Source organism: Magallana gigas, chromosome 2 (genome assembly GCF_963853765.1).
Source record: "Magallana gigas chromosome 2, xbMagGiga1.1, whole genome shotgun sequence".
Lineage (NCBI taxonomy): Eukaryota > Metazoa > Mollusca > Bivalvia > Ostreida > Ostreidae > Magallana > Magallana gigas.
The window spans coordinates 30,288,727-30,312,904 of NC_088854.1; the positions used below are offsets into that span (position 1 = coordinate 30,288,727).

A 24,178-nucleotide genomic window follows, 5' to 3' on the forward strand; every position below is an offset into this window, starting at 1 on the left:
GTTTTGGCTTGGATTTCGAAATAAATACATGTAAAATTGCAATTGAAAGTTAGCAACAACAAAAAAATCTGTGCTATATTGATTTCAATCAGAGGAACGCTAAAACCCCGAAACAAATACAAATAAATAAATACATGTATCAAACTTCCTCTTCCTTTAAAATTCCGTGGACGAAAAAGTGGTTTCATTTTTAGTGACAAAATGAAGAATAAAAGCTTTCAGTGCCAAATATTTATATTTTTCACACTAGCTTTCGCTCAAGGTAAGTATAATACTCTATTCAGCTTTAAAATGTCAAATTGAAAAATTTAGAAATTTTTCGTGCTATAAAAAAAATCATGTAAAAAATTCTGTCCAACTCTAGTTCAGTTGCAGATACCACCAGCTTATATTGTCCAAAACACCACAGGATGTCTCTTCATATCGTTATCTGAAAGTATTACTGACAATTGTTCTTTATGGATTTTATTCAACAAAGAACAATTATGTATCCTTGCTGATCTCCACAAAACTATCCCACTTGTTGACATAAATCAAAACTACAAGGGGAGAATTCAGTGTTCCGTAGCTGAACCTTACAACCAAGCAAGCATTTGTTTCACGACGGGCATCCAACCTTCTGATGCCGGAGTTTATGCTGTAAGACTGTTCAAACCTCCAGGCGAATTCATCACAAACAATACATTGCATGTAATTGGTATGTTATTTTAAGTATTGTTCAAATTTAAACTACAATACGTTTTAAGGTCAAGATCTAGTAAATGATTACAGAGTGTCTTTTTGGTGCTAGAACCATTATGACGTCATAATTGTTTTGATGAATCTTTTCCCGTATTTTACGGCTTTAAAGGAATTATTTAGAAAATAAAACAATATTTTGACATTGTATATTTAATCAAGGGAAAAGTACCTATATTCAATTTGACATCATTTTAAAGAGGAGGTCAAGAGCTTGTTTAATGCCGTTTTTGAAGAGACTGTAGGCATATGAGATATATTTCATTAGTCAAAAATGGACAAAACTTTAAGATTTTTTTACTTTTACCCTTCATATTTCATGGAAAATTGTCGTTTAAAACATGATTTTTCATCGTGTTTATAAAAAAATTAAGCCCCGGTACACCCTATGAAACAAAGATATTGTTGTGAAGCATCATTAACATAAATTATATCTTGAATTTCAAAAACTTGTAGGTACCTTTCATTTACTAGATCTTGACCTTAACCATGTATGTTAGGAAATTATCTATTTACTTATTAATTTATTTTTTGTAAACGAAGTTAATAGAGCTCTTACATTTAAAATCTGTTCAATCATTATGTGAAGACAATATTAAAAGCATACATTAATGGGGACTGTTCACTTACGATGACTCTTATCGTTGATATTAATTTGAGATGGCTTTTTTGTAACAGTTATTTTTTCATTTCCTGAATAACATTGTAGTGTAGCAGAGATATTTTTGCCTGTTACTCTGGTTTCAATGTCTCCTACTTTTGCATTTGTTTCCGGAATCAAAATTGAATAACCTTAAATATTTATTCAATATACACTTATAATTGAAAATAAATTTATTGACTTCACAAACAAATCCTTAAAAAACGCAATGCTTATTTATTTCTCCTTGTCCTAGACCTAAAAAGCCATCATCAGTTTCAATGTTTAATACTAATTAAAAAAACGTTACTCTTTTAATGGAAGGTCAACCAACGAAACCTATCATTAGTGCTCAAAGCAGTGTTATTGCTGGTGATGTGTCTACCATTAACTGTTCAAGTGTTTCATCATCAACTCTATCAACGGGGCACGATTTGTTCTATACATGGTTTGTAAACAAGCATCTGGTCAGTGGCCATAGGTATACAGTATCTGAGCAAGGAGGGAACGAACTGACCATAACCTCAGTTCTAAAACAAGATAGGGGGAAGAAAATCCACTGCTTAGCAACAGAGGATGAAGGAATTTCCTCAGAACCGAGCGACGAAATTGTTTTGAATGTATTATGTAAGAAATGAATAACATCATTGTAATTTCGCCAAGTTGACTACTGTTTTCACTAAATTTTTATATGAAATATAAAATAATGTTTAAATTCCTAACTAATTTGGCTGGAAGCTGGGTTAATGGAAAAAGGGTGTCTTTTAATTTTAAAAAATCATGATTTCAAGCGAAATTTTATTTGTAAATATTAAATTTTAAAGACAAGATGTACTTTTATATTTACGTATATATTTTAGATGCTCCGGAGATAGTCATCATGCCTTCAAAGAATGTATCGGTTTATCTCAACGACTCAAACCTCCAACTTGTATGTTCTCTAATTGATGCCAATCCAGCCAGTAAATTAGTGTACTCTTGGACCAAAGACGGTCTCAAAATTGGGTCAAGTCAGAACCTCACATTAAAAACAATAAAGAGGTCAGACCAAGGGGTGTACCAATGTTTAGCTAGCAATGCCGCAGGAACCTCACTTCCGGCAACTGTTTTTGTAGATGTTTTATGTAAGACAAATATTCGGTTTTTACGATTAAGTAAATGAAATATATGTTTATTGCCTTTCAACATTCATGATAAAGTAATTTAAATTTTCTGTAATTTTGCTATCGATATAACAATGATTACCTTACAATTAAAAGAAATTAAGCTCTTACATATTTTCAATCATGATAAAATTATTGTTTTGATAAACATTACATTACAGACGCTCCTGAAATACAAACGTTCACGTTGATCGGTGGACAAATAGTGAATGAATTAGATTCCTTTGTTATCGTCTGTTCCATCAGAAGTCCACGACCGGGAAATATAACCATACATAATCAAAATACAAACGAAACTGTCAAAATAGGATATAACGTTTATTCAGTAAATTTCATCGAGAATTCAGCCCAATGCTACCAGACAGCTTCCTTTGTGTGCTTAGCAGGGAATAACATAGGAAGAACACAATCACATCCTTTGGATTTATACGTAAAATGTAATGGAAAACAACATCCCAATTATTTTGCATGCTTTGGCATTAATTATAGAGCGCCAGAATACCATAATGAACATTTAATTTTTTTGTCATACAGGCAGACCGAGATCGATGGATGATCTATACTTCCAAACATTATGGGGTAAACATATAACATTCTCGGCTATGTATTTGGCATACCCAAGGCCTTCTATTGCAATGACGTTTCGGAAATTCAGCACTGCACCAGATGTTTCTGTGTCCACTGCTCTCTGGGACATAGCTATAAAACCAAAAAACATCTCGGCGTTTTCTATAAACATTAAGAGGGACTTTCTCACTTCGGAACAGTTTGGATTTTACACTGTAAACGTCAGCAATGACCAGGGATTTTTCGCTGCAACACTTTTTATCCGACCGAAAGGTACAAGAACAAGTAATTTTAAAATATGATTTCTCCGCATAAGCAAAACATTTCAAACAAAAAAATAAATATCGGCATATATACACTAATAGTTATCTTTTATATGTATGCATACGTAATGCATTTATGAATACATGTAATTGAATATCTAGTCTGATATTTTAACATAATGCATTTATGAATACATGTAACTGAATATCTAGTCTGATATTTTAACTTTAATGTTATATTTTATCTTTGTTAATGCATCTGGCCTAATTATATTTCAATTTTACCTGAAGATAAGCCAGAGCCACCCCACAACATCTCGGTGATGTGTTCAGTCGCGAGAACTGCAATTTTAAGTTGGATACCTGGGTCTGAAAGAGGAGCCCAGCAAACGTTTTTGGTCAGTTATAATACACCTAATAAAAGAGCGCAAGACAATCATACTGTATTTGGAAACAGTTTGGTCATATCAAACTTGAAAAGTCGACGCTACATATTTACCATTACTGCCATAAATATGATTGGCCAATCTCAGTCAATTCAAGACAGTTGCACCGTTAGAGATTTGGAAGAAGGTAATATTTTAATCAATCATAGAAAACTCTTCATAATACTGTTTTCTCATCCACAAATACAATCTAGACACTTAATCTTGTGATGATTTTAAACACTTTTTGTGTTTGCACTTTTGAAAAAGTAAACCTCAGAAAGATGCATAATCATTCATCGTTCTAACTATATCTTTTATAGAAAGCTGCCCACTCAAAACAGTATTTGGGTTCTTATTTGCGCTGTTTTTGCTTATATCTGTTGGACAGATTACATTCATACTTTTAACCAAATTTCGCCAACGATACGGTATGTGTTAAATATCGTCAAAATATGCAGTAAAATGAAATGTATTATAACAGTCATTAAAAATACGAATGAATATATACAAAAAAACTGATTGCAGTAGTAGTTGGTATTTTCATATATTCAAGGACATAGAAAGAAAGCAGCCATGTTTCCTGTAATTGAAATTTTAAATTATCAAGACAACAAGCATTCTTTGTACGAAAACTCTTTGTGAACTCTTTTGGATATAGTTTTATCGTTTATCAGTAAACAGATCTCATATATATACGTAAGTATCTTCTTTGTATGTACCTCATTGTTTCAGAATACATATAACATTTTCAGTGCTTAATTGATATTTTGAATGACAATTAAAATTATTACTAGTATTCTATCTTATGATTATTTGACCACCAATTTATTTAATGAAGTTGGAAAATATTATCTTCTACATGTATATGTCTCACTGCGGAAAGAAGAGAATGTGTCAAGCTCTGAATAATAGCAACGAATTCGAAGAATGCATACTGTGTATTTTCAACATAATTTAAAGTGCACATTATTTGAAAAAAATAATGATCGGTCGGAAACGTTTCCATTTAAAATCCTAACACTTTGGAAACAAACGAAAAACTTTTGTGCTCGGTGTTAAATCCTTTACAGACTTTGAAGCTCTTTTGAAGTCTATGTCAGTACTTTAACATCTTTCTGCGCATTTTGAACGAATATACAGTTGTGTTGCATCTTTCTTACCTGTCTCATTTTGAAAATATTGTAATCACAACCAGAAATTTTAAAATTAAAATTTGCAATGTGTCATAAACCACCTTTTTATTTGTTCTTACTGTAAGATATTTCTACTGAAAACATATTCATGTGCTTCAGGCAAAATGCAGAAACTGCTTTGGTAAACATTACACATGCGTATGACCTCGAAAATGTCCATGCTTCCATGTCATCCAGTAAGATGCCTTCATGTAAATTTCTTCGTTAAAAATTTGTTTTGAAAAATCTTACTATGAAAAGTTCATTGATAACGAACAAGCTTATTGCACTATATATATTGTATTCACTTTATTTGTGTTTTATCGAACATGTTCTTTTTCAGGAACGGACAATCAGATGGAGGCTTCACGGTAAAAAAAAAATAGAAAATTACAAGTTGTATAACTTTTTGTGATTTTATTTCATTGATACATTGTTCTGTGCAATATCTGTAACCATGATAATAACATTGATGTGTAATTTGATTTCAGCCTCTCGTGCACCTATGAGGACGTAGATATTTCAGGGCAGGCACATTCAACGTAAGTTATGATAAACTTCCTTAAGATTGTTAAAACCGTGACACATCCCTCTCCTACGCAAAGTACTTCATAGACATATATCGCGCTGGGAACATCTATAAAATCAGTATCTCTGAATTGTATAGTTTAAACTTATCAGTACACAGGAATGTTATCATGAATTCTATAAATTCACAATTTGACCCCGAAAGCCGGGATGTGGCCGTGATGAGAAAGCACAGATTTATAACAAAATTTACAGAAAAGGGAAGTTATTTGCAATTGAATTATGTAACTCGTGTAACCAATGCCCATAACACTCTTGGTCTCTCCACGAATCTTCAAAAGATGCAATAAGGTTAACAAATTTAAAGTGCACATTATTTGAAAAAAATAATGATCGGTCGGAAACGTTTCCATTTAAAATCCTAACACTTTGGAAACAAACGAAAAACTTTTGTGCTCGGTGTTAAATCCTTTACAGACTTTGAAGCTCTTTTGAAGTCTATGTCAGTACTTTAACATCTTTCTGCGCATTTTGAACGAATATACAGTTGTGTTGCATCTTTCTTACCTGTCTCATTTTGAAAATATTGTAATCACAACCAGAAATTTTAAAATTAAAATTTGCAATGTGTCATAAACCACCTTTTTATTTGTTCTTACTGTAAGATATTTCTACTGAAAACATATTCATGTGCTTCAGGCAAAATGCAGAAACTGCTTTGGTAAACATTACACATGCGTATGACCTCGAAAATGTCCATGCTTCCATGTCATCCAGTAAGATGCCTTCATGTAAATTTCTTCGTTAAAAATTTGTTTTGAAAAATCTTACTATGAAAAGTTCATTGATAACGAACAAGCTTATTGCACTATATATATTGTATTCACTTTATTTGTGTTTTATCGAACATGTTCTTTTTCAGGAACGGACAATCAGATGGAGGCTTCACGGTAAAAAAAAATAAAAATTACAAGTTGTATAACTTTTTGTGATTTTATTTCATTGATACATTGTTCTGTGCAATATCTGTAACCATGATAATAACATTGATGTGTAATTTGATTTCAGCCTCTCGTGCACCTATGAGGACGTAGATATTTCAGGGCAGGCACATTCAACGTAAGTTATGGTAAACTTCCTTAAGATTGTTAAAACCGTGACACATCCCTCTCCTACGCAAAGTACTTCATAGACATATATCGCGCTGGGAACATCTATAAAATCAGTATCTCTGAATTGTATAGTTTAAACTTATCAGTACACAGGAATGTTATCATGAATTCTACAAATTCACAATTTGACCCCGAAAGCCGGGATGTGGCCGTGATGAGAAAGCACAGATATATAACAAAATTTACAGAAAAGGGAAGTTATTTGCAATTGAATTATAAAAGATGCAATTAGGTTAACAAATTGAAACATTTTAAACAAAAATATGAGAAATAGCTCTGTATTCTACTCTGTTTTTTTGGTGTGTTTTTCTTTTTTTTTTTTTTTTTTTTTTTTACATTTTACGATACCTTTGCACTATTACACAGATATCATAAGCATACAGCAATAGAAGTATAACGTAGTGAAATTTAAAGTTACTTCTGTGTGCAATAATTTAATCCTTTTCAAAAGTAATGAAATAAGTTTTAAATAGCAGTGTAATTGATTCATGCACGTATATATTTACATTTTCCAGTATCTTTGTCTAGGTTAACACTACGAAAAAATTTTTGGATTTAATTCTTTATCGTACAATTGCTGAAAATTGTATAAATATAAGTTATAAGGAATCATTCTTTGAATATTATGAGGTGATGATTTCGGTGGAAGCGTAATCAAATATATCAAAAAGCCCTTCGGGCTTGATTAGGTTTGATCACGCCCTGACCAAAATTATCACCTCATGATACTCACAGAATGATTCCTTATTCCTTATTAATTTGTTTTACAGGTTCTTAGGAATGACGTCTTAGCCTTTGGTGCCCGCAAACTTCATGATGAGCAAAAAGTAGCATTTACAATTGTAGTTCATATATGCCTGTTTCTTATGGAAAGCCAAAGGGTTCAAAATTTTATCTATTTAACTCTATATTTGGATTTTCCCAAAAATTTTCGTTAAATATGAATAGCTTTCGAAAGTTATATTTGATCATTTGTAAATCATTGCTGTTTGATCCATCAAGTAACGATAGATTGTTGATTCATAATCTATGCACGTTTGACGTTTTTCAACATTTTTAAGATAATATACATGTACCATTATGGCAAGAAACAAATAATTCACATGGGACTGTTCCACGTTAAAATCATCGTCGACCTGGTCTTTATTTGTTGCGGAAATTTTACTGGCATGCAACTAAACGCTGCTTTGTGGACATTTTTACGATCAGCAAAATAGTTAACATGTAAATAAACAGTGGAAGTGACGTTAATGAAAAGAAAGATAAATATGTCAGCTAATTCACTTAAAACATGTTAAAACATGTTAAAACATGCTATCTGTTTGAAGTAAATTACGCCGCATATGGACTCAACGTTTCATGATGCGGCGCATATAACATTTAAATGCACCGTACTTTTAAACGAAGAAACACCGAGGTGTTTACATTTTTAGATTGTATAAGTAAAATATTCATGTCAGTTTTTCTATTCATGATTTATTCAGATTCCTCTAAATAATGCATGTAAAGATGCATCAAGCATTACTTCATCGATATCTGTGTGAATCAACGGTGATTCAACTAATTAAGTTTTAGAATTAAGAATGATATTTTCTTTTTCCCTCCAACAAAATGAGAAAAACATCGATACTCCTATTAACGAACTAAATCTCAACAAAGATTTGTCCTAAGCAATTTTTATTTAAATCTGATACTTGATGTCCCCGTTTATATGAGACGTCGTTACGAATAAAGCATGTACATGTTCCATGGTTAAAAAAAACATTTTATTTTCTCCGAATGTAAATGTAACCAGTGTAAATAATTAATATTAAATGTTTGTTTTTCTGTATGCATATGTGTATGTTTTATTTACATCTCCAGGTGAGATTGTCCACATGTAATTGTTTATCTTTATTTGACCATTCGACTACCAGTTTGACCTGTTTGACAACATTCTAAATTTAACTTCTACTAACCAATTTTCCCGCCTAACTTACCAAGCCCGCGCACACATCGTCTTACATTGAGAGGGGATATACCTATATCAAGATTAAGCGTAAGCTTGCGCTGGGATGATAGCTGCTGGTTTCTGGTATTGCTTGTGTAATTCAGTACTTATTCATATAAATATATTCTATGATTTTCTTGTTTATAAATTAACAATTCCATGTTACATAACAAATAACCTACATCTAAATACATGTAATTGTACCGTATTTTGAGATAACTGTCAAATGAATCAATGTTGTATTTTTCAAGTTTTTTGCATATATTGAATAAATTGATTATAAGACACCTCACTTGTGTTCTTTCACCCGCCAGGGTACATTAATGAAAAATATCTTTCATAGCAAAATTTCCTATTCACGTTTTTGATTCCTCTATAAAGTACAAAAAAGTACAAAAGTTTCAAGTATAACTTGTATCAACCGTTGATGATTCAACAGCCGAGATTTTCAAACTATCAGGTGTTTTTTTCTAATTTAATGAGGAAAAGTATTAACGAACTTTGTCTGTCAACAAATAATATGCTTTAAGAAATGGTCAACAATAACCCGTTACATTTGGCTTAGATTTTGATTATAATTAATTTTTTGACCATGTATCACACATTAGCAATAATTTCCAAATAACCCATATTAAATATTAAATAATGTTATATATCTTGATACAGAACTCTTCGTCTACAAAAGATTAAGGTGGTCTAACTTGTCCACAACCATCAAGACCCTTAAACTTTAACACCGTCAAATAGTATAACTATAATTCTGGATTTATCATGCATTATTATGCCTCCTGTCAGTTTGTCGCTATATATTCAATACTCATCTATTTTCGCATAGATGAGTATTGAATCTATGTTATGTAACATATTTTGTTATGTAACATATTTTGAACAAATGGATTAAACAATTTCGAAAGAAATTCTACATGAGAATCACAAAAACGCTTTTTTAAATGACGCTTGATAAAGAATGTACAAGAACAAAATTCAATGAGATTTTTATGCTAAACATTTCGAGTTTTCTCGGTAAAGTGAAACGTCTCTCGTTTCTTGAAAAGAACGTTTATTTAACCTTTGTTGATTTTTTATTGTACAACAACTTGTTGATTAAATAATCAATCAATTTGAAATCAATTGATGTTTTAGTTAATCAGGTGTTATAGTAAGGCAGCCTCAAAATATGTTAATAAATTTCTCTAAAGAGTACTGACATGTATTAGCGGACACATGGGCGTCGGAAAGAATGCAAAACCAATTTTTAAAAACATGCTAAAATACGAAACAGACCAGCTTAAATCAAAATCAACAGAAACCGATGCAAAGCAAACGACCAATGATACAAAAAAATTCTTGATTGAAAGATATTGAGTTTATTTATTTCTATATTAGATATTTTGTTGAAATATCTTGCCTAAAGTTTAACTACTATATACATAAAATTAAACATGTATTAGTCTGGTTTCCTAGAAATCATCTTAAAAGTTCTTAATGTTCCTCAATAGCCTTTTGCTGGAAATACGCCAATTTTCACATTTCATCGGTGATTTTTTAGCATTTCTTCCTTAGTGATTTTTTACCATGTATATAAAATCATTGTCTAAAGTAACAAAATTATGCAAAAAAAAATGTGGACCACCAGATTTTTAATGAGTTTTATCAATTATTCTCGGTCTTGATTATAATGTATATCCTAAGAATACCTTTACTGTGTGATTGTATTCAAGGCTTGAACTCCACTGAACTTTAATTCCAAACGAATTATAAAAGATGTTCATATTAAGCTAAATATTGTTGTAAACATTTATTTTAAAATTTTGAAAACCTTTTACGTGATATTTTATTTTACAGATCCATACCTGGCTGCTTATTTTTTTCATCAACCAATCAAGTAACCTATTGAATAGATGTGTACTCTCAGTATCAAATCAATTTTAGATGAACTTGTATAAAAAAACTAAAACTAATTAATAAGTGTAACTTACTTTTCCTTTCTTGATTTCTGTAAATTTTATTAAGTAAAATTATATGGCATTGGCGAAAAAAAATAATTCATTAATAAAATTGCAAAGATAACAAAAAAAACTTGTGATGCTCTGATTTTAATCAAAGGAAGACTAAATCCACAAATCAAATACAACCAAATTATTACATGCATATTTATATATTACTTCCTATTCGATTGAAATTCTGTGGACGAAAGAGTTGCTTCAACATCCGTGCTTTAAATGGAGAATAAAAGCTTTCAGCACCAACTATTTATATTGTACGCACTGGCTTTCGCTCAAGGCAAGTATAATACTTTTTTGTAACTGTATCGTTTTCAATTGATCAATTTAAATTTATTTGTGCAATAGAATATACATGTAATAAATTCTGTGTAATTCTAGTTCAGTTGCAGATACCACCAGCCTATATTGTTAAAAACACCACAGGATGTCTCAATATATCAATATCTGAAAATGTTAATGAGAATTCTTCTTTATGGATAATGTTCAATGAAGTGTTTTTATGTAACCTCACTAATTTTGACAATCCCGATCCATCTGTTGACATAAATGCAAACTACAAGGGAAGAATACAATGTTCAGTAACAGAATCTTACAACAAAGCAAGCATTTGTTTCACGATGGGCGTCAAAACATCTGATGCCGGAGTTTATGATGCAAGATTATTCAAAGATTCAGATGAATTCATCACAAACAATACATTGTATGTCAAAGGTAAGGTTTAATCACTTTCATTTGATGAGAATCGTAATGAAGTAATTTACAACTATACAAATGTTAACTCTTAATTAAGCACTCTTGCGTTTCTTTATTTTATAATTATAGTTTACATATTTGTAAAAATATATTAAATTACCGCATGTTAACCAAATACTTAGAGAATCGATAACCAAACGTTTAAATAAATATGTCAATGACTTCTAGTTATTTCAATAACTCTTGAATATATATATATGAATATTTTTATTAAGGTTTATTTAAGATTTTTCCTGATATTTATGCCTGACTCCAACGACTTCGTATGCATTTGTTTCCGGCATCAAAGTTGAATTCGTTTTTAAATATATTTTTAACATTTGTTTAAAACAAATTTGTGAATGCAACGAATGAAACGTAGAGACATTTACTTCCTTTTCTCTAAATTTCATAATTATAGGATCAGGGATAAGAATAAACACTGACTTTAAAATGTTTACCCCTTAGATATTATTAATGATACATTCAAAAGTTATTTCTAGCCTTTCTCATTGACTCGTGTCTAACTTAATTTCTTCTCGTTCTTTGCTTAAAGATAATCCAGAATCACCTCGAAACCTGTCAGTTATATGCTCAGATGCAAGAAATGCAGCTCTTTTCTGGATACCAGGTTCTGATAGAGGAGCTCATCAAAACTTTGTAGTGACTTACAATATACCAAACCAGCGAGCGCAAAACAATCACACTGTTTGGGGCAACAGTTTGATGATCTCGAACTTGGAAAGGCGACAGTACGTGTTTTCTCTAACTGCTATTAACGCGATTGGAGAATCTAAGCCTGTTCAAGCCAGGTGCACCATCAGAGATTTGGACGAAGGTGATATGTTAATCTATAAAATGTAATATAAAAACTATGAATTTCTAACGTCTACTCAACCTGCACACTTGATCTGATGATTATCTGTCTAACTTTAATTTTGACTGTAATTTGTAAAACAAATATTACAAAATATGTTGATCATGCTCATTTAGCGTTTGAGTTACAATTATTTTCTCTTTTAGAAAGCTGTCTACTCAGCCGGTTCTTTGGATCCTTGTTTGGATTGTTTTTGCTGATCTCTGTTGGACTCTTTTCATTCATAGTTGTAGCCATAAAGCGCAAACAAATAATCATCTATAAATGTAAATAAACGCACTTAAAATAATAGATGGCAAAGGACTGTATATGATAAGGGTCTAAAATGGCCCCCTAAAATGAACATGATCATTTTCCTATCATTCTTTGTTTTCTTAGTACATATATGTATGTGATATGTTTACATGATATTCATTTTGGTTCAAGTGTTCACAATTTAGAAATATGACATTGTAAAGACAACCTTTTCCGGCCATTTTGGCATTTTTAGCGTAAACCCGCTTGTTTTCAAGCAGTTTTTCCTTCCGAAAACATAGAGCGCATTCTTGAACAAATAAAATATTTTAATCAGAGATTTATCTAGCCAAGACTAATAAGTGACAAAAATATTTTCCTTGTTCAAGCATATATTTCCCATTCGTAAATAGATAAGAAAAATGTCAATTTTTGGCTGATTTTGATTGAATTATAGAAATGGCGTCACTTCTGACGTCATATACTACCAGTGAGTGCAAATAAATCAAATAAATAGATGAAAAATATATTTTATATCAACTCTTCTAAAAAATTAGTTAACATTTTATCGTACCAGAAACACTTAAAAAATGGCGAATTATGGGGGCCAAATTTAACTCTTATCATATATAGTTCTTTTCAAAATATTGTCTCGAAGTATATACATGTTTCATTTTCATGAAATTAATACTTGTACGTTAATAAATCAACAAATCAAGGAACAAGTGCGGTGTGTATGTGATTTTTTTAAAGCCTAACTTAATCGTTTATTATTGCAGGCTGTCATCTGAAATATACGTAAGTAGCTTTTAATTTGCAAATGAGTTTACATTCTCTCGTGAACATACATATGAAGTGTCAATTTAAAAAGTTAAATCGATGTACAAGTACAAAAACTATTGATTCAAGGGTAATGTCATATCATATGCATCGAGCTTCTCACAGGCACGTCTTATTATAGAAATATGATATATTATGAAATACATATGTAAAGACTTTCCAACAATAATTTGAATTTGTATTAAAAATTCGATTAAACTGAAATGTATTAAGATAGGTAGATATTTTTAAAAAAAAAAACCATTAATTTGTCGTTTTCTTCCGTCTTTTTTTTAATAATTTTATTGCCTATGTGTTTAGCATTGCGGTGTCACCCTTTGATATCATAAAACTATTTCTGTGTACAATTTAAAATCAGTTGTAATATGGTTTTTTTTCCTTATGTAATTCGTTCTACATCAATGTTACAAAGTTTAACCGTTGGTCGGTCTATTTTAAATCAGTTGTTAAAACGTTTGTATTAAATTTAACCAAATCTATTTAATTACTTTGTATACCAGTTATCATCAAAAAATCAACAGTTTAGCTTTCTGTTGTAAGTATTGTGAACTGCAAATGTAAAAAAAAAAACTATGAAGAATCCTATATATTACAAGTTAACAGTATTTAAGAGAAACTCCTTAAACTTGATATACATTAATTCCAGGCAAAATTCTAAATCGGAAAACGTCTCTTGTACTTATGAGTTTCAAAATGTGATGGGTTTCAGAAACTCTACAAGTAAGATAACTGCTTGTTTTCTCTTTAGAAATTATGAAATGAATTGATTTTCTCTTCAAACAACCTACTGATATTGTTGTAACAAATTCGAGTTCAATATGATATCTTTTAAGTAAAAAGATTAATAAAACAATTTTAGGCACGGAACATCAAATGGAAGCCTCGAGGTAAAACAATTTAGAAATTATAAGTTTGACACTTCCTTGTGAAAATACTTTAACTGAGATGCAAGTACCATTAATCATTGTGATTATATTTTCCATGTATAATTTGATTTCAGACTTACGTGTTCCTATGAGGGCGTAAATATATCTGAACAGGAAAATTTTTACGAAAGTTGTGGTAATTTCCTTTAAAGCAGTTATTTTCCCTTAATTTGCATCCGTGTATTGTATTAAGTAAACTTAATTTCAAATGGAAATGATTATGATCACAGATGTAAAAAAGTTATCTTATTTCAAATTGAAATTCAAACTAAGCAAGTTTCTTTAAGATGTGATTAAGGTAAACCTAATGTGTGAAAGTGAAACTATCCACTTTTAGCTTATCTCTGTTCAAACTATGTCCGGCAACTGTCGGCTTTGTCCGGCGACTTTCGACATCATTGTCAATGTACATTGAATGAACTTTTTTTTAATATTTTCATCTTCTTTTCAAAAAGTACAACCAAAATGTGCTTCGGAAAAAAAGGATTTCCGATTGTCGATAAAAAGAAAGCAAAGTTGTCAAGTTAAAAAAAAAGAAGAGTTTTTAATGCCATTAAAAAAACCTTTTATTCCAAAAAACCAATAGTATTTGCAAAACATATGATATGATGTTGAAAGACTTTTTTAAGAATTTATCATAATTATTACAATTCATGTTTAGCTTATTATATGCAAGATATATATTAATAATTTTCATCCCTGCATGAATTTACCAACGGTGAATTTGTATAAACTATTTTTTGTTTGTTTGGAGGTAAAGACAATCGGCTGGAGGAATCAAGGTAGAAAAACACAACTATACAATTGATAATTTGTTTTGATAACATTGAATATTGTTTTGTTTTTTTTCATGATGATATCGTACTGTTCAATTTGATTTCAGAATCGCGACTCCCTACGACGACCTACATATTGCTGAACAAATAAATCTCTACGAAAATGCTACTGGTAAATTTTCTTCAAAACAAATGTTTTTCAGCAGCAATTCTTATTATATAAATTTTATCACCACAATAAATAAAATCATACATGCTATGGTAAAAATAAAAATACTTACTCTGATAAAATAAGTGTCATAAAAATGGTTATACATGTACTTTGAGTCATCTTTAAATGCGTAAAAATTCAAACTTTCAACAATGATATTAACTCGTCTGATTTAAAGGCTAAGGGGATATTTAGTTTTCAACCCTTTTTCTGTCTGAGAACTATTGGAAAAGCTTCAGTCAAACTTGACACAAAGTATCCCTCGGAGTAAGAGGGTTCAAGAGTGTTAGTACATTTAAAGGAAAGTTACCATTTTAAAAAAAATAACCTGTATATTGGTTGTCTTTAAAATCTTCTATCCATGAAATAGTGGACCAGACGTTGCGAAATGATATCTTATAATTTTATGTTGACAGTCTCTTCTTTAGAAATTTATTATCAAAGTTTTACAATTTTTGTTTTTATCTTAAAAGTTAATTTATAAAGTATAGAATTACTTATGCAATATAATGATATTTTTAATGCGTGCATTTATTTGCAATCAATAATTTGGCAACAATTTTCTTTCTGAGGTACGGACAATCAGATGGAGGCATCAAGGTAAACAATAAAGAAAAAAAATGATTTAGTTTGATACTTTTTAATGATAAATGATTTTATATTGTTACTTTTTAAATCTTGGTATGAAAATGTATTTCAGATCGACGAGTTCACATGAAGATGTTGCTATTTCTGAACAGGCATTTGTTTACGAAATGTGCATTCATGGTAAGATTTCTCTAAACAGTAAACTGCTTATCATGCAACTACATTTGTACATTGCACTGGGTCTACTACAACAAATAAAGCTGATTTATACCATGGAGAAGAAATTCTTACTTTGAGATTTTGAATTAAAATAAAATGAAACAATATAACCGAAATCAGGAAAAGTTTAAATAAAAAAAGATTGACATTGCCAACAACGGTTTATCTCGCCTTAACATCAAGCTAAGTAGAGCTTTTCTGCTCAAATTTTGAGCGGTGTATATCAGCATTCTCAGTGTCCCTGGACTTCATTTTTTTTTTAATTTTCATCTTTCTCAGAATTACTTGTTAAATTTTAATCAGACTGTACACAGAGTATCCTTGATAACGGAACTTATATTCGGTACTTTTGCGATTTTCTAATTTTCGCTTTTATCGCAATTATTTTCTCGTTGCATAAAATACAATCGCAAAAAAAAAAGAAATACCCTTTTTACATGTACAATATTTTGTGGAAAAACCCCCCGAATATTCGAAATGAAATTCAAGATTTATTGGATGTTTCTGAAATATGTCTGCCTTTAAACCACTTCTCTAAAAACACAAAAACACATACAATACTGAAGTATTGAAAGTCTCATATTTAAAATTAATTCTACAAATTGACCTTTATAAAAATGTTATATTAAAGTCGTGCATACATTTACAAACAACGAATTTGTACTAGTCTAACAATTTTTTTCCTTTAGATACGGAAAATCAGATGGAGGCCATAAGGTAGAAAAAAACATCAATCTTAATTGGGTGATTTCTGATGATTATTATATTTTTACTGTGATTGATATCGCCATGATCATATCGTTGATTTGTATTTTGTTTCAGACCCTCGTGTACCTATGGGAATGTAGATGTTGCTGGCCCGGAAAATGTTTACGATTTGTGTATGTTATTTTTTTCCTCAAAACAGTTTATGCCCATTAACAAAATTTATGCATGGTTTTGATTGCTGCTCCAATAATTAAGTAGGCCGATTTGGGGTTTTTAGCGGCAAAACTACAATAGCAAAACTCTTCATTTTTTAACCATATGTCATCTACACCAATTCTAGTTACATTGCAAAGTTTCAAGAAAATCGACAGTCTTGTTCTTTTAAGAGACCATCTCAAAATAGAGGTACATTTATTATAGAAATATATAGGAAACTGTCATTTTCCGCACTTCGAAGCAGTTAAAAAAATACTGCAATAGCTTTTTTACTTCAAATTGATATATATGATTGGTAATATAATTTCCTGCCTTATATGTAAAAGATACTAAATTCTACTGTCTTGTTTTTAGTGGGGGCCATCTCAAAATATTAAAATGCACCAAAGTTTGCTATACATTTGGAGCATTCCAAAAATGGATTTATTCAAAAAATAAGAAAAATGTCCCTGAGGTTAGCATTATTCTGTGTATAAAATTTCAACGGTGTACAAATTTTCTTTTTTTTTTATGTTATTTCTTATAACGTACTCCTACAAAGCTTCATTTTATCATTACGTCATAAAAGCGCAATGGCAATTCTCCCCTACCGCACAACGGAAAAAATCGTTTAAAAAACAAAAATGTTCTTTAAAAATCTAAATATTTTTATCTGTATTTTGTTTATTGTGTTCAATTTTATAAATGACATCGTAAAAATTTCATAAGAATATCAATCCACTGTATTATACTAGAATGCGCAAAAACATGTGCAATGAAAACTAAAGTCGGCCTCCTTTAGTCGAATTTTTTTATTATACAATTCTTGAAAAAATCAACTGGACAGTCCCTCTACATGTCCAACTTTTTCATTAAAATTTCAAAATCAAAGTTTTTTAAGGATAACGTTTAGAAATCTTCGATTTTAAACTTCAAAATGTAACATTTGTATTTTATAGTGCCAGATTGTTTTCTTTTTTTGCAACATTATAGTATCATCAAAAAGCAAGGAATTGTACATGTATATAAATAACTTTTTTGTACAATAATGCGATACCTTGTAAAATAATGCAATAAGTGAAAAATACTTGAAGGAATGACATTGATTTGTACATGTAATTATTTTTTTTGATTTTAACAGGTCAATAGGAATGATGTCTGAGCTTTTGTGCACGGAAATTTTATGATGCTGAAACGTAGCATTTTCAATTGTAGTAGTTAAAAAATTGTGCTTGTATATCAGTTTAGGAAATTGTTATTAACACTGTTATTAACTCCTAAAGTTATTGTGCATCTATGGCCAAATATTAGAGTATTTATTTAAAAAGCTTCAAGTTACTACATGATCAAACCTCCCCTAAAAACAAAGTTAAGTAGTGGAATTACAAATTAGTTCTATAGAATATTGTATATTAGATATTAATTTACAACGCTATACATGTGCTGGTATTAATTTTATGAGAATTGTGTGTAAAAAATATAGGCAAATTATATAACTTAAATTTATTTTAAGAGATATGTTTCATCACATTAAAAAAAATAAATATGTACGGGTTTATGTAAATACCGTATTTATATATACAATCGCATGTTTTTGATGACTTTGTTGTGTGAACATTGCTTATTCGGTACAAATTTTTAAAGAAACATCTGTGAGATGTTCCCATAAATTTAGTCTTTATATACGTTTCCATTATAAGTTAAATACCACCGTATCTTTAGTAAAGAAAACACAAAACGTGCAAGCTTATGCATGGAGTCATCGGATAAACAAAGTGAACCGATTGAACGCAAGTCATTTGTTCAAAGTGAATTTTTTTTTTGCCTCCACAACATCATTTTTTTGTTATCGATTGGTCAACATGAGTGTGAACGTTTTTTTTTGTTGGGTAATATTTGAAAGTTTTCATGTGGCAAAGAGTCTTCTTGAAAAGTCTTTTATTTAATCAAACTTGTTATCTTTCGTGTTCACCTTGTAATTACTATACTAATTAATGAATTGAAGAATTAATAAATGAATAACAGTAAGCATCATCTAACGTATTCAGCTAAATATTTTACGCTGTGTATTAATCAAATCGGAGCAGATCAAGGTCCACTGTGACACAAAATACTTCCTAAGCGACTCGCTGCATTGCATAGAACGTAAATCAACCTCTTATTAATGACTTCCGTGTTTTTGGCATTGCTTTACAATTATGTCATTTTTGTAAAAATGCAACAAACGCACCATGTAGTACATCGTATAACCCCTCTCCCGCAACTTCTCGGATATATTTGATGTCATCGCATTGCATCACATAACAGCTACAGAAAATAAAGATCAGGGTCAGTGAGAATCGTAAAAACGTGTGAGAGAGGGGTTGAAATGCACCAAGGATTGAGTACATGATGATGTATGCATTTACGTACAAAAAGCTTATGCCTAGCTCGTATTATGAACCTCACTTATCGATCCATGTACAGACCATATAACTATTTACACTTTTTTAAAACTCAATATGTAAGTGTTTTAATATACATACATAGTACATACTTCCTTTTACAAATCGAAACTGTTTTGAATGAATTATTTAGTTCAATGTTTATACAAATATCTATAATAAAACTTTTTACATCTTACTTTGGTGTCTTGATACTTTTGACGATGACAGTGTGTTTTTGTAATAGAGCAAAACTGTAGCTACACTGAAAGCACAACCCCACGGATTTGCACGGACTGACTTAAGACTTCCAACAAGTTGTAGCAACCATAGCAAACTTCACACATATGAAAAAATTAGTTGTTTCATCTGTGTGACGTGTTGATTAACAAGACGACTTATTACATAATTCCACTCACTTTTTGAAGATTTCTAAAGAAATGCAAATTTAGTCAGAGATAGATGGTAATACATTGTATGCACAATGAAATACTTCTGTTCACTTGGGCTATGAAGGTAGCGATCATTGCAAATAATAAAAAATAACAAATACTAACGTTGGTAATGTAATTTTTGTCTCATGAAGCTTTATTGGTAAAACCAATTGCTATAATTCCATACAATAATTATTTTAGGAATCTATTGTACGGATGGCAAGTCGATTCGTGAGTGGGGATGACTGTGGAGTTAATGGATAAAAAGAATTAAGATTGTTATAGTAAATGTAACAATACATAAAAACTTTAGTTAACGATTAAGAAATCATTCTTTATGTATTGTGAGGTGATTAAATACGGTTGGGGTGAGGGATCATATACAATAAAGACCGAAGGGCTTAATGATGCATTTGATCGCACCCGATCCGCGACCTATTTGATCACTATTTGATAATCAAAGAATGATTCCTTATCGCTTATTTTTTTTTTATTTTCAACGACTGCACGATTAATAACTAAATAAATAACTTTTAATGTTATTTTCATTTTAATGCAAATCCCGTCTTGCACCCCAACCGCGTCATTCATGAACTGTATTGCAGTAGGTACGTTAACGACAAAATCGATTCGTAGTGTTATCATAAACACACTGGATAATGAAAATGTTTCTTTTTAAGATCTTATAAAGGTAAGTTATCTAGTGTTTGTGGAAGATTGTAGACTATTAGTTTTTATTGACGGGTGTACTATTTGTTGACTCCTAACAGATACATGTCAGATATTGGACAGAAAAAAGATCCAAAAGGAATTAATGTTTTAAAAAACAGGAAAAATTATGTATATATATTTTTTTACAAAAACTGCTTCCTTATATCCACCATTACATATCATCTGGTGAAAGTCACACGGTAAATTAAACAGGAAGAAGAATACCCATAAAGGTTTGTTGTTTGTCTTTGAAAAAAAAACCAGAGACTGTAAGGTACAAGTCTTTTTTTTTATTTGCGTATGCTACAAATGTAAATACAGTTAAAATGAGTATGAACACAGCATTAAAGAAGGTCAAAATCGAGCACTTGCGTTCTGACAAATGTCAAACCGTTTTTACTCTGAGCCAGACTTAGGTAAAGACCAATAATATATAATTTCAACTTGATTTAAAAAATCAACTTTTTGAGGTATTATTTAATATACATGTATGACCCAGTGCATGATTTTTTTTCTTCAGAAATTTGTAACAAATCCATTAAGGCGCGATTCCATGGGGACCCGACGTAGTGCTCAGGATGTGTTACAGTGTCAAATCTGTGAGACTCATGTCCCCCTTATGCACTGTGACATTTGTCATATACATTTGTGTGTGACCTGTGTGGGGGAACATCTCTTAGATGAATCCTCGGAACACAAAGTGGTTTCAATGAAAAAGCGGGGTCTTAATCCTACGTGTTCAAAACATTTTACAAAATTATGTGAACTTCATTGTGAACAATGTGATATTCCTATTTGTTTGGAGTGTGTTTCCTCTGGTGAACATCTAGGCCACAAATCAGTTCAAATTTTGAAAATTCTAGAAACCAAGAAAACAGTTCTACAGAAAGATTTACAGGAACTAGAGAAATTCATCTATCCAAAATACCAAGATATTGCATCGAATATTCTAGCTCAAAAAGTTGATCTGAATAAAAACGCCCTGAAATTAACAACAGATATTAGCAGATATGGAGAAGACTTCCACAGGGAAATAGACATTGCTATCAAAAAACTGAAATCTGACGTGGATGAAATAGAATCAAAGCATCTTGTTATTCTAAATAAGCAGGAAAATGAAATCAAAACTAGTATATCTGAAATTGCACAGAGCATTGCTAATCTTATGAAACTACTAGACTCAAATGATGTTAGCCTTGTCTCGGCTTACAAATCCAGGATCGCTGAATTCAAAAGACTACCTCCAAAACTTATAGTTACCTTACCAAAATTCACCCCTCAGAAGATTAACAAAAAACAGATTTATCAGCAGTTTGGTTCTCTGCCAGCTTTATCCATCAAAATAGAAGAACATGGCTACACGATGGATTCTCTCGGTGCCATGTCTTCTACCCAAGACCGACCGCTCATTGATGAACCACAGATCATCACAGAAATAAACACCGAGTTTAAAAGCTTTCATATGTTAGGCAATGTGTCATGTCCGAGTGATGACGAAGTGTGGACGTGTGGTAAGGACAGAATCATGAGGCTCTACAACCTGAAAGGAAAACTAGTGAATTCAATACGAAGCACGTCTGGGAACATTCCAGGGGATATAACAGTGACACAAAAAGGTGAATTGGTTTATACTGATTACCATGATAGAACTGTGAACATAAAGAAAAATGCACAGATAGAAACATTGGTCAATTTACGGGGGTGGAGACCTCGCTGTGTCTGTTGTGCTTCCTCTGGTGACCTCCTGGTTATTATGGTCAGTGATGATAAGGAACAAGAAAAGGTTGTGCGTTATTCTGGCTCTACAGAAAAGCAAGTTATTCAGTTCGACGAGAAAGGACAACCACTTTATTCAGCTGGTTGTTGCCCAAAATACATCAGTGAGAACAAGAATCTAGATATCTGTGTAGCTGACTCTACAGCCCATGCAGTAGTGGTGGTAAATCAGGTCGGAAAACTCCGGTTTACTTACACCTGTCCTCCCTCTACTACAATGAAACAATTTCGACCCATCGGCATTACTACAGACAGCCAGAGTCGGATCCTGGCAGCAGACTTAAACAACAACCGCATCCACATCCTGGATAAGGACGGACAGTTCCTTCGCTATATTGACAACTGTCATTTACACGATCCATGGGGTTTATGTGTAGACACGAGAGATAACCTTTATGTGACTGAATTAAAAACAGCGAAAGTAAAGAAAATCCAATATTACAAGTAATCAAACTGATCATAATGTATATATTTAGCAACACCCGAAAAAGCAAGTTAATATCAATAATATCCAGTTCAAGCATAACTAGAATATTATAGCACTAGAAAGATTTTCACAGCAAAATCAATTTTCAAACCATAAACAAAGGTTTGTTGATATTTTTGCTTACATATAAAGTCATTAGTAAGAATATAGTCGTGTCTCATCTAGTATGAATAGTGTTTGTAAACATTTTTTACCGACTGAAAGGTAGTTCGAAGAATCAATATATCTAACCTTTATTACGAATGTTATAATGCGACATATTTTCACCCTTGCTATGATCAATTTTATTCATATTCAGGCTCGCCCCATGTGTATTTGAACATATTAGCCATTTTTTTTACGCAACGTCTAGATTGTTAAAGTTTCTCAACCGGTTTCTTAATTGATAGACTGTTTCTTTTGACACAGATATTCAAAGTTGTACATTTTTAAGTTTCAAGTGTCATGGTGCTGCATGAATCATTAATTTATTCCATACTTCCCTGCAGTCTTCGATACATTAATTGATCGTATGGGATGTTCGTCAGTTGCATCTTCTAGGGTCCCAAAGCTAGGAAAACAAAGACCTCGAATGTGGTGTCATCGAATTTTATATAAAATGGAGTTGCTTCTCATTAATTTGAATATTCGCTAGACAGCTTTTAATGTTTCCTCTGTAGTATATTTTAGGTTATATTATTGAATTTAATGAAGCTTAACTCGAATACCAACAGATTGTACAATGTCCAATAATTCTATCAAGATTTATGGAAAATGAGGGTTGTCATCGACGCTTACGATATATATATATATATATATATATATATATATATATATATATATATATATATTATATATATATATATATATATATATATATATATATATATATATATATATATATATATATATATATATATATATGTTCAATGTTGGTTTTTTTGCTTGTCGGAAAAGCCGAAGAAGTTGCGATGTGGGATGTTCGTGTATATGAAGACGTGGCATCCATAGTTACGGGATGAGTAATACAAGAGACAGGTGCTTTATTGAGGAAGCCTGTAGTGTCCGGCTTGCGATATGATCTTTGTGGCAACGCACTTTGAAAAAATTACGCACTTTGAAAGTTTTTTCAAGGTGTGTTAAATTTTGGACCAAATGAACGCACTTTGAAAATTCAAAGTGCGTAATTTTTTAAAGAGCTTTAACAAAAATGTGCAGTGAGAGCTTGATAAAACAAATCAGTCATTCAGAATCAGATGAACGTGTCTGCAGGTGGATGTTTGAATTGAAATTTAGAAGGAATTTATCGTGTTCTAATTGTCATTAATTACGAATAATCCATATTATGATAATGTGTCTCTGAGACTTCTCATCCAGTTTTAAATAAATGTTGTT

The 24,178-nt window shown here is 31.1% G+C and overlaps 3 protein-coding genes across 3 annotated transcripts; all 3 read left to right on the forward strand.

The window, feature by feature from the left end:
* Positions 1–178: 178 nt before the first annotated feature.
* Positions 179–7,951, forward strand: LOC105320691 (nephrin). The gene is made up of 16 exons (XM_034446248.2): positions 179–262; positions 365–697; positions 1,703–2,005; positions 2,239–2,502; positions 2,703–2,978; positions 3,076–3,381; positions 3,663–3,944; positions 4,120–4,227; positions 4,474–4,495; positions 5,092–5,168; positions 5,315–5,342; positions 5,463–5,513; positions 6,199–6,275; positions 6,422–6,449; positions 6,568–6,618; positions 7,442–7,951. The coding sequence occupies exons 1-16, from the start codon at positions 202–204 to the stop codon at positions 7,461–7,463; spliced, it is 2,289 nt and encodes a 762-aa protein (XP_034302139.2). The 5' UTR covers positions 179–201; the 3' UTR covers positions 7,464–7,951.
* Positions 7,952–10,839: 2,888 nt separating this feature from the next.
* Positions 10,840–19,485, forward strand: LOC105320684 (uncharacterized). The gene is made up of 15 exons (XM_034446256.2): positions 10,840–10,944; positions 11,046–11,378; positions 11,956–12,237; positions 12,423–12,542; positions 13,290–13,308; positions 13,997–14,070; positions 14,210–14,237; positions 14,351–14,412; positions 15,031–15,058; positions 15,160–15,224; positions 15,836–15,863; positions 15,964–16,031; positions 16,760–16,787; positions 16,893–16,951; positions 18,115–19,485. The coding sequence occupies exons 1-15, from the start codon at positions 10,884–10,886 to the stop codon at positions 18,120–18,122; spliced, it is 1,263 nt and encodes a 420-aa protein (XP_034302147.2). The 5' UTR covers positions 10,840–10,883; the 3' UTR covers positions 18,123–19,485.
* Positions 19,486–20,406: 921 nt separating this feature from the next.
* Positions 20,407–23,592, forward strand: LOC105320675 (tripartite motif-containing protein 2-like). Its single transcript, XM_066076086.1, has 2 exons — positions 20,407–20,521; positions 21,062–23,592. The coding sequence occupies exon 2, from the start codon at positions 21,095–21,097 to the stop codon at positions 22,763–22,765; it is 1,671 nt and encodes a 556-aa protein (XP_065932158.1). The 5' UTR covers positions 20,407–20,521; positions 21,062–21,094; the 3' UTR covers positions 22,766–23,592.
* The last annotated feature ends 586 nt before the right edge of the window (positions 23,593–24,178 follow it).

What these genes read in the sequence shown, in the direction of transcription:
- LOC105320691 (XM_034446248.2), top strand. Translation starts at nt 202, where the DNA reads ATGAAGAATAAAAGCTTTCAGTGCCAAATATTTATATTTTTCACACTA. An exon ending in CAAATTTCGCCAACGATACG is followed by an intron (nt 4,228 to 4,473) that starts GTATGTGTTAAA and finishes ATCGTTTATCAG; the next exon opens with TAAACAGATCTCATATATAT. An exon ending in AATCAGATGGAGGCTTCACG is followed by an intron (nt 5,343 to 5,462) that starts GTAAAAAAAAAA and finishes ATTTGATTTCAG; the next exon opens with CCTCTCGTGCACCTATGAGG.
- LOC105320684 (XM_034446256.2), top strand. Translation starts at nt 10,884, where the DNA reads ATGGAGAATAAAAGCTTTCAGCACCAACTATTTATATTGTACGCACTG. An exon ending in GGGTTTCAGAAACTCTACAA is followed by an intron (nt 14,071 to 14,209) that starts GTAAGATAACTG and finishes AAACAATTTTAG; the next exon opens with GCACGGAACATCAAATGGAA. An exon ending in AATCAGATGGAGGCCATAAG is followed by an intron (nt 16,788 to 16,892) that starts GTAGAAAAAAAC and finishes ATTTTGTTTCAG; the next exon opens with ACCCTCGTGTACCTATGGGA.
- LOC105320675 (XM_066076086.1), top strand. Translation starts at nt 21,095, where the DNA reads ATGGGGACCCGACGTAGTGCTCAGGATGTGTTACAGTGTCAAATCTGT.